Source organism: Myripristis murdjan, chromosome 3 (assembly GCF_902150065.1).
Source record: "Myripristis murdjan chromosome 3, fMyrMur1.1, whole genome shotgun sequence".
NCBI classification, from domain to species: Eukaryota; Metazoa; Chordata; class Actinopteri; order Holocentriformes; family Holocentridae; genus Myripristis; species Myripristis murdjan.
The window spans coordinates 24,245,896-24,257,133 of NC_043982.1; the positions used below are offsets into that span (position 1 = coordinate 24,245,896).

Sequence of the window (11,238 nt, forward strand, 5' to 3'; positions counted from 1 at the left end):
TGTCTGACTGTGCGTGCATGTGTATGTGTTGGTTTTCGTTCCAGGAGGAGGCGAGCCGGCGCCTGGGTAGATGTGAGCCCAAGGTAATGGCCAGGCTGGTGGACGCAGGCACACAGACTGATCCAGTAGTTGTGCTGTCCTTGGCCCAGGCCGCCGTGCTAGGTCTCATCTCCCAGAATGAAGTGTTTGGCGCCACCATCGCACCCAATGGCTTCTACACTGGCGAACCCAAAGAGTCCCCCGCACCCCCAGTAGACGGAGTCGACTACGAGTACGCAGACCAGCTTATTGGAGCCAACGGAGATTACCTGGGAGACAACTTAGGAGAAGACGGCCAGATGCAACCCAGCTGCAGTCAGAGGAGGTGGCAGCAGGGCCCTCCCCAACACCCTGACGGAAAAATGGTCGGCCCCGATCGACACAGCATTCAAGGTGGCGATGGGTCCTCTTCCCACGTCAAAGGGGAAGGTGTGAACTCCGGGATGGCCTCATGTGTCCACATGCTGAACAATATGGCTCCTCGAGGTGGTTTAGTTCAGGTAGACCCAGCCGCCCTGAGAGCCACCAACAAGAACTGCACAGAGTGTGAGCGGGACGCCACCAACCAGCAGCAGTCCAACACACACGGGCACCCTCCTCCCTCCCAGGTGGGCCACAGAGGAGGGGAGCAGGCCCACAGAGGGGTGCAGGGCCAGCGTAGCATGGGGGGCCACAGTCGAAGCGGCCGGGAGGACGAGGAGGAGGTGGAACACCAGGCGAACAACATGATGAAGCCCACACAGCAGGAGGAAGCCATCAGCAGCTACTTCCAGACCAGCGAAGTGGGCAGCTACGACTCGGGGGAAATGGGCATGGGGGGCGACTATGAAGATAACAGCCAGGGCATGATGTGGGCAGACGGTAGTGGAGGAGGGGCAGGGCAGCACCAGCAGCACCATCACCACCAGCCTCCTCGTCGACACGGCGGCCGCAGAGTGGACCGGCTAGACATTAACATCCAGATCGACGAGTCGTACTGTGTGGATGTCGGAGATGGCCTGAAACGCTGGAAGTGTCGCATGTGTGACAAATCATACACCTCCAAGTACAATCTGGTAACACACATCCTGGGCCACAATGGCATCAAGCCGCACGCCTGTCCGCACTGCGGGAAGCTCTTCAAGCAGCCTAGTCATCTTCAAACCCACCTGCTGACCCACCAAGGTACTCGGCCCCACAAGTGTACTGTCTGCAAGAAGGGCTTCACCCAGACGAGCCACCTGAAGCGACACATGTTACAGCACACTGATGTCAAGCCCTACAGCTGCCGCTTCTGTCGTCGTGGCTTTGCCTACCCCAGCGAGCTGCGGGCCCATGAGGCCAAGCACGAACGTGGCCGCTGCCACGTCTGCTCGCAGTGCGGCATGGAGTTCCCCACTTACGCCCACCTCAAACGCCACCAGACCAGCCACCAGGGCCCCCACACTTTCCAGTGCACAGAGTGCAACAAATCGTTTGCCTACCGTAGCCAGCTCCAGAACCACCTCCTGAAGCACCAGAGCCCAAGGCCTTATACCTGCTCCCAGTGCGGCCTGGAGTTTGTGCAGCTCCACCACCTACGGCAGCATTCGCTCACTCATAAGGTACTGACACCGCCGCCGGACACTTCTGCTCCCACCCAGACTCCTTGACTGCTTTAGTGACAGACACACTGTAAATATCATGTGCATAGCTCATTAGACTGTTGAGGTTTTTCTTATGTCACGTAAAAACCAAAAAAAGTGATAGTGGTGAGCGAAAACAAACAGACACAAAAAAAAGACAGAGGCACTATCGGATCACCAAAGGGAGGCTACCACACCTCTGTTGTCCAAAGGGCCTCTCCTCAGTTCATCTTCTGTCCTTCACCCACTGAGATCTGAGTGAAGTAGACAGGTAAGAGCACACACCCTGGCAGGCATCCATCCACCGTACTGCTTCCTTTTGTGTCCTAATTTCAGATCTGTGTTCTGAATGAAAATCTCATGGCACTCAATCCAGTTTTGGAGCTCAGAGGTGTGTACAGCCAGCAAACCAATCTGTTCTAACTAAAGATATGGTCTGCACTCAGCAAAAAAACTCCTAGGCTATAAATGTTGATTAAAAAATAAGAACACAGAATGTCTAACTTAAAAGAAAATTCTTGTTATTTCTGTCTTTGACAGTTTTATCACTATTGTGGAGCACTAACCAAGCCAGATAACAGACAGTCTCTCATTTTTGATGTCACTAAAAGAAAAAAAAATGTGGCGCTAGTCCACTGATGAATGAAGGGTTTGTGTGAAGTTTTGCATCCAAATGAGCGTTTTGTATTTCATTTTATATTTTTAGCATTGTAGCACTAACAGGTATTGAGCAAAAATGTACACGTATTTGTGTGCAGCCACCCTAGGTGCAGTTGATGTCCCATTCATTGTCAATAGAACGAGCTCCAGGATGTGTCTCGTCAGGACCCACCCATCAAGAGATTGTGTTTGTAGTTTTAGAGGAGGCTTGTTCATGTTAATAAACCAAGACTTAACTGTAAGATCCTACAAATAACCTGAATTCTCTTCTAAGCTGTGTTTAATCTCTTTAATTTCAAAATTTTCTGTTTTAATTAGATATTTTTATTGCATAAGATGAAATTTGCACTGCACAGATGTTTTGACCGCATGTTTGGAAAAGTCTTACCACCTAATCTACGCTGTGCAAATTTCATCTTCTGCACTGAAAGAAATTAGATGACAAAAAAAATCTCAGAATGAAGTATGCCTCCAAGCTACATTTTTGAGTGAATCATCTTTTTTGCTTGTCAGATCTATGCATCAGATGAAGCAAAGGAAACGAGAATTAGAATAGACATGTATGTTTATTTTCAGTGTTGCACTTTGAGGTTTGGTTGCTATACATCACAAGTACGATGCATTATCATAAACTCCTCATTAGAGGTTTCATTTGAATGAAACATCTGAAATTGCACAGTTCCCCTGCCTCTTCCTTTGACGCGCGCACACATTTGCCACATGCACAGGTGAGGAAGACAGCTATGAGGATGCACAGCGATGAGATTTTTCCATTTTCCTTTTTCTCTCTTCATGATTAGTTTGAGACCTTGATTATTGTTGTCATTCTAAAACACTTGTAATCATAGCATCCCTTGAAACTGCATTCATCTTTTCATCATTCGAATGAGGCAATTCTAAGAAACTTTCCAAGCTCCCACATTAAACCTCACTGGCACATAGATGGATCTAAATAGGAGAGTGCCGGATTTATAAGAATTTTAGATTAATTAATTTCTAAATTAGAAAAAAAAAAATAGCAAAGCAGTTCTGATTATTTTCCTCATCTCCTACCTTGTATGGCACAGCCTCAAATAGGAATATACTGCATTTGTAAGGAGTTTTCTCGATGTAATTGCTCATTTTGAAACCACACCCATTATGGTAGCGATGAGCAGTGAGCAGGTGATACTCAGTGTGAAGAGGATGTTCTATTTTGTGGCTTTTATTTTGCCTGTTGTTGAGCCTGCCGTCCATTCACTGCTCCCCCTGGTGGAGGAAGGAACAGACCTTTTTGTAGTGCAGACAGTGGGTGGACTGACAGGCTGCCAGGCTTGTCTGGTTATACAAACGCTGCCTCTCAGCAAGCTAGTGACCCATAATTCAAAAGAAATATATACAGCATTCTCATTAAGTTAAAATCCCAGTTGCTCAGTCCTAAACTGTTTCTGTTCTCGCACCCCCATTGACTACAAAGTGAGGTGTGTAAGCTGCAAAGTGGAGTGATTAGTGCACCACATGAATGCAGACACCCAGTTTAAGGATCAAGGCTGTGCTGATGTGAGTTGTTTGGACTTGAGGTCTGTTCGTTGTTGTGGCATGTGGTTGGGAATATAATAAAGCATAGAACTAGAGAGGGACTTCTTTCAGTAGTGTGGTAATCTGCTATGGCGCTATATACTTAAGATGGCTTTATGGCTTGCCTCATCAACAAGGAACTTATGCCTTCACCCTGGACGAGTGGAGATTTTACACATGAAATTACTTCAGCACATATCACACTTTTTTACTTTCAGGAGAAAATGTGAGATGAGAACAATTTGCAGTCCCCTTTGTTATATTTGGACGCCCAAATTTGCACCTGCTGGCTCTGACTGATGTGTTTTGTTCTGTCTGGGCTCCACAGGGGATGAAAGGCCACAAGTGTGATGTGTGTTCCCGGGAGTTCACCCTGTCTGCCAACCTGAAGAGGCACATGCTCATCCACAACAGCATCCGACCCTTCCAGTGTCACGTCTGCTTCAAGAGCTTCATCCAGAAACAGACCCTCAAGACCCACATGATCGTCCACCTGCCTGTCAAACCGTTTAAATGCAAGGCAAGTAGTTGAGGTTTATCAAAACTGTCTCCTGAAAAGTATTTGGCGGACTGACATATTGGCAGATTATTAGTATTGGCTGGTCAGTTTTAAGAGGCAGTTAATGTATCGGTATTTTTAATTCTGATATTTTGCTGATTGTGGAAATTGGCGATTTTGTGAATTTTTGTGAACTATAAATTTAGGAACAGAACAAAGCTAACATGATATTTTGTTTGCGAAAAACGTACTTTTCTGAAGACAGGTCTGTTTGAAAAGCTGAACCCATTTTGTAGATGCATTTATTTTACGAAAATTTACATCCATATCAGCCATTATATGTGGGAAGATATCAGATCCATGTTTTTTCATAAATTTTTGCCTGAAATTAGCTGTTACGAGACATCCTAATACACATTCACCCCGTTTTGGTATTAAATGTGTTTCCGGTGATCCACAGCTGAGCCACATTGCCGTTCACACCCGTCACCATCGTGTGTTTTGGAAGTGTCTTAACTGGTCACTTGTGTTCAGATTATGTTACTGCCGACATCACTTCATTCAATATGTCCTTGCCAGGGACACATCAAGGCGTATTAGAGTTTACGCTACAAAAGATATGTGGTCAAATGTGTCCCAGACCACCTCGGCGAGTGGTTTGAGCAATCGGATCATAACGGTTCTTTGCCGTCGTTTACACCTGTATGCAGTGCTGTCCACTTGTGATCCGATCACCTGAAATGCATGTTAAAACCAAGTGTAAACAGGGTCAAATAAGTGCCCTAACTATCTCTTGTGTTTGTTCTCAGTCCAACTTAACTTCAGTTGAACTTGATTTAATGAGCTAGAAGGCAGCGCGTAAGAGCTCCATGATATCATAACAACAGTTTTTACATATGTAGTGATACAATAATGTATTCACAGAAAATCCCACTGATGTTATCTTAAAATGAAGAAATGAATACTACCATCTTTAAAAATAGGTTGGAATTTATTCATAACAACAATTTGAAAAATATTGAAAAGATGTTACCATAAGCAGCCAATGTCATGCAGATTTTCTTTATTTTGTTTTATTTATTTATTTTTTTGTCCAGGTGTGTGGCAAGTCTTTCAACAGAATGTACAACCTTCTGGGCCACATGCACCTCCACGCAGGCAGTAAGCCCTTCAAGTGCCCTTACTGCACCAGTAAGTTCAACCTGAAGGGGAACCTCAGCAGACATATGAAGGTCAAGCACGGAATGGACGTTTCGCCAGACGGACAAGGTGAATCCCTGTGAAAAACACTTTAACTTACTGCTGCTTCTTTTTATTTATTTATTTATTTATTTTGGTTATTTAATTTTTATTTATCCAGGGAAGGTTGACTGAGCATGCACAAATGCAAATGCCCAGCCCCACACTCCTATACTTATACACTAATTCACCAGTTGGAGCAGCCTAGGATAATCACAGTCTTTTATATTTGGCCTCTGAATAACTTGGCTGGAGCAGTTGGGGGTTAACTGTGCCGCTCACGGGCTTTTTGACAGAAGTTGTTGGACAGGAGAAAGTTTCTTGCTTGCTTTCCCCAGCCGCATTTTCCCAGCCATTCCAGGATTCACATCAGCAACCTTTCGATCTTAATCCTGCTTCTTTAACCTCAAGGCTGCCATGGCCTCTTTCATAATGTGGACCATTATTTTTTCCCCAGACATAATACAAGCAGAGCAAACATATTTTTTTAAACAGGTTATTTGGCAGACAGAAATTACATAAGAAGCAGCTGCACTCCCTTAATCAGGGATGTGATTTTTCAAGGCTTTTTTTCAGGATTGCAATGTTTGTTTTTTATATGCAGGCAACTCCCTTGCTATTCCACTAGTTTGCTGAAGTTCTCCTAATTTTTATGTTTTGTGATTAAGTCTGTTTTATTTTTATAGTTTAACACACAAGTTTTAATGTGTTTGCTTAACTGACCTGTTGATTCTTTTGGTCTTTTTTGTTTATTAAAGGAAGTCATTTTTTTTTATCATTCCAGGAATTCCATCATCATTCCATCTTTAACTGAGAAATTTAAAAAAAAAACCTCTTACTAAAAATTATGGTCAGGGACCTTTTTGGTTAATCTGCTAAAATGTGGGACGCCGTAACTCAAGGATGGGCAGTCCTGTGCCATCAGGGGCCAAGAGTCTGCAGGTTTTCATCTCAACCAGACTTGCACCAGCTCATTTCACTGATTAGTTTCATCTGTCTGGTTGAAGATGTGCTGATCGGTGAATTTATCTTGCGTTGTTTGGTTGGAATGAAAACCTGCAAACTCTTTACCTGTCATGAACTGATTTCTCATCCCTGCCTTAACCTCTTTAACCCCGTCGATGGCTCTATCATTACAAATGCATGCTGCACGGCTGAGCTTTGTTTAAACCTGCAGACATTTATTTGAACTTTGATTGGCAGTCCCAAGGTTTCCAAAGATACCAAATATTTGCTGTTGAATTACGGGGAAATGTATATAAAACTATTCACAAGACATCTAGATATTCCATATTTGATGCCTTGTTATAGCTATAAAACAAGGGCAACAAGGGGTTTGAGTATTTTCACCCAATCAGTGTGATGTATCTTCAGTGAAGACCTGCTGCCAGCAGATACAGAATATGTATGTGACACTGTCATACAGAAAGGAAGAAAATGTTTCTCCTAATTTTGAAGCTACTTGAAGGTAAATTTAAGGGAGAATCAGAGTTTAAGAAGTTAACTGGTGCTAAATCTGGTCAGGAACTTTTGGTATTCACAGACATTAAGACATTCATACACATGGATCAGATGTTTACTCAACATATTTACACTGATGACCGTAATTGACTGTGTTGACAGTAGCTGTTTAGTCAAATGAAGAAGGCAGTTTTGGGCATGTGCTTCATAAGCCTTTTATTATTATTTTCCAGAAGTGCTTCCAGAAATGGATGGCCAGGGGGAGTACGAAGGACAAAACTTCAACTTTACATCCCCAGACAGTATGGACAATGGTGGCTCCCAAAACCTCACTAAACTCACTACAGCGAACATGGAGGACATGGAGGAGTATTACAATTTTGGGAAGGATACGAGCAGCTACACGACACCATGAGTGGTGATGGACCAGACCAGATGGGTGTTTTGTTTTGTTTTTTTCAGAGGCAGAAAAGAAGAACGGCAAATTGAAAAATTGCTGCCCAGGCTTTGGGAGACACTGGGGTGGGGAGGGTTACTTTTTGTTTTGGCCTCCTTCACGAGCCAGAACTGACGAACTCTGATGAGAGGCCAGGAAAGAGACGTACTTGAAAGGAGAAGTTTCAGCTCTGCTGCCGAAAGCAGAGACACTGAGACTGTCAGCATGGTCTGGAACTCCTTTTTGGGATTACTGCGCTACCGACTCAAAAACTCTCTGGCGGACAGTCAAATCTGTATGTTGTGTGTATGTATCAGTTATTAAAAAAAAAAAAAAGGAAAAAAGTTGCAGTTGCAGAGCCCATCACAGTTCCATTTGATGTGCTAGAAAATTTGTTTACCATTTTGTCATTCGCAATGTATGCCCTTATATTTTTTACTTAAAAGTGCCAGCTAGATCCATTTGCAACTAAGCTTCCACTATGTCAACAATTTATTCACTGTATATCAAATGTTTGATACATAGCCACAACATATTCATAGGTTTGAATGCTCTTTCTAAACAATTTCTAATTGTTGTCAGTCATTCCTGCCCAACCCTCAGTCAAAACAAGCCTGTGTTGCAATGTTTTTTTTTTTTTTGTTTTTTTTTTGTTTTTTTTTTTCAAATTTTGCACAGGACATTGTGAGCCGTTATTCTGCCAGGGCACTTCCTACCAAAGTTGCTACTGTCCCATGTCGGCTGATACTAGAAAAACCACATTACCGACATGTAAAGCCCTTCCACTGTACAAATGATTCTGCAACATTCAGTGTGTTTACCCACCAGTTTTGTTTCACATGGTGTAGCTTTACATTAATATTCTATCCCGTGTAGTGAATATACTGCTCTAGATTTGAATAATTACCCGAGTGAACAGTACGATGCACTTTTCATTGAAACCTGTCATTTTTCTGTGAAGGCTGTCTTCAGTAAGTAAGGGTGAACTCATCTGCCTCAAGGAGAAGAGCTGGGGGAAATAAGATTGCCAAATCTTCAAGGACCCCATAATGGCAATATTATAAAACACAAACAGATATGCCTTCTCAGTTGATTTTTGTAAAACTGCAGTTTCAATGATACGGATATTTCAGTTGCCAATTGAAGAATGAGCAGTTTGTATGGAGAATCAGCAGTTTGGGTTTTTGTTGTTTGTAGTTGCAGCACTCTGTTAAATTCAGGGCTGGGTTCTATTCATTTTCAGTTCAGTTATTTCTGCACCCCCCCTCCCATGTTGAATTAACTGAATTGAAAATGAACTGACACTAGTCCTGCTATTCATAGTTCTGTTTTGGGGAAGACAGTCTGCTCCCCCTGTCCTGCCATGCAGGTCAGCCTTGATATGCACACTAAACCAGAGGAATGGTCTACTAGTTCTTTTTTGGAATGAGGAATATTAAACTGAGACCTCATGGAAATTGACCATGATTTATTTAATAAAGGTTCTCTAGTTTAAATGATTCAGCCTGTGTTTTAATCTGTCACTATTTTGGGGCTAATCCTCAGGGTTGGGTATTCCTCCACTATCAAATTATCTCAGTGGTTTAAGAATCCAGATTTAGATAAAACTAATTGCGGTATCATAGTAATACTCTCGTTCAACGCTCAAGGCCATAGAAATTTAATTACATATTCAATCAGTTAAAAGTGAGCAAGGAAATAAAATATTTGAAGTGAGAGTTACATGGCTACCATGGAACACATTTCGAGCTCAACAGGAATGAAACACAGTTCCAAGAAAGCAATATAAACTTCCCAGGGTGTATTTGAAAGGTCATTTTTTTGTGCTGTTAGTGTTGAAGGAGAAGAGTTAAGCCAAAAGTGAGGAGGAGCTTTTGTCAAACATTAACAAAAATGTGTTACCCCTCAACAAAATGTGCACACAGCTCATTTAGTGAGATTGCAGTGTTATGGAATGGATCAGCATAAAGAGAAGTGCATAAAGAGGGTGGTGTACGTTACACGCCTGGCTTCCCATCACTCACCCTATTATACAATTTTTTTTTATTATTATTTATAGATTCACCTGGCAGTGTTAGTGTATTACTCAGGAGAACTTTAACAAGACACAGTATAACAGACACACTGGCTTTTCTGTGGTTATGGGATGGTCTTTGTACCCACTAGCAGAGTGCAGTACAGACCCTGTGCACCCCTGGGCTGATCCTACACTGCCTGAGATAGATGCTTTGCACTTTTATCCCACTTTTATAAGTAATAATTTCCTAAGACGTTATTGGTCAAATTGCTTAGAGATGCTACATCACCGAGCAATTTGATCAACAGTGTCTTAGGAAAGGATTCTTGTTTTCAGAATTCATGTTGCACCTTGTGTCGAACAGACACCTTTTCTAGACCAAAGGCTAATGCATGGTGATTATGCTGCCAAAGATAGTTTTATAGGTCTCTATTTTATGGCTGCAGATCATAAGAAGTGGTGGGAGGTTCTTCAGCACTAGGGCTTCCAGGGGACTGCTCCCCCAGGAGGAAATTTAAAAAGGAGTTAATCTAAATGCTAATTTCTGGTAATTTTTGAGAGAGGCACCTTGTTCTATTTTTTCCGCTATTTTATCCATGACTAGGAGAGAGAGAGAAGGAGAGAGAAACTGGCCTATTCCCAGGTCAGTGGTTCAGGTATGAATAGCAAATCTACATCAGCACAGTCCAAACTCAAGGCTTTAGAGCTGCTGATTTAGTCTTAAGATGTAAAAACAAAGCAAGATCTCAAACCCAGTGTCAAAAATTGCTCATTCAAGCTCATGCTGCAGAGCCAGTTTCAAATAGTATTTACAAATATGATTTGTATGGTATGTTTTGGCCTACTTTGATACTGGTATAATGTATTTTGCTACACTGGATAATATAATGAAAGCCAGGAGGTTTAGATAATCACAGAAATTTGCCTGAAAATCAATTTGGTATACCCCTTAGTGATTGGCAGCGTACCAGACATTGGCTGAACTGTGCTGATACAATATACACCATTCATGTTTTTTCCAAGCAGAGTGAAACCTACACCAAGAACTATTTGCATTTACCCCATTTGACCCAGTTTTAATTTTAGTTGTGAAGATTTTAAAGTACTAGACCGGTCCGTCATTTGTACGCAGAATGCAGTATTATCGGTCAGGCACAAGGCTTATTCATCGACCATGACCATGTCGACATCTGCTGGGGATTTGGGTGTCACCACAGTGACGCCTTGCTGCAACTCCCCTCAGTTTGGGCCCTCTACTGGTGCACAGATAAACTGAATCCTGGCTCATATGATATATACCATGAGCATGCAAAACTACATGAACACACTAGTGGCTGGGGGATTTTGTGAGGCTGTGCACTAAATTACAGGATAAGATGAAACTGCATGTGACATGTACCAATACAATGAGTGTGATTTCCCTTATTTGCAGAAGAAAGACAAGAAGTCATCAAGTCCCCTTTAACCTTCATTACAAATTAACAAACATACACCTGGACAATAATATTTCCATTTCTCTAACCAATGCAGTTATTGACTATCATAAGGCAGTGAGTTTTAATGCTTATCTAATTGCTTGACAAACTGGCACTGGCAGTCCAAAAGTGCTTTCTCTTCGTCTAAGGTGATGAAAGTGTGCTTTCTCTTCCGTTGTTAAAAATAAATCAGCGATACAGCCCTGAACACACCGTTGCTGAAGTGAAACAACAACCTGACACTAAACTAA

The 11,238-nt window shown here is 42.5% G+C and overlaps 1 protein-coding gene across 2 annotated transcripts in view; it reads left to right on the forward strand.

The window, feature by feature from the left end:
* Nucleotides 1–8,994, forward strand: part of znf710b (zinc finger protein 710b) — a 30,399-nt gene extending 21,405 nt beyond the window's left edge. For both annotated transcript variants that reach the window (XM_030079795.1, XM_030079787.1), the window contains exons 2-5: nt 45–1,622; nt 4,189–4,380; nt 5,457–5,628; nt 7,293–8,994. In XM_030079795.1, the coding sequence (XP_029935655.1) occupies nt 87–1,622; nt 4,189–4,380; nt 5,457–5,628; nt 7,293–7,474 (2,082 nt within the window). In that variant the 5' untranslated portion in view covers nt 45–86 and the 3' untranslated portion in view covers nt 7,475–8,994. The remainder of the gene's footprint in view (nt 1–44; nt 1,623–4,188; nt 4,381–5,456; nt 5,629–7,292) is intronic.
* Nucleotides 8,995–11,238: the final 2,244 nt, after the last annotated feature.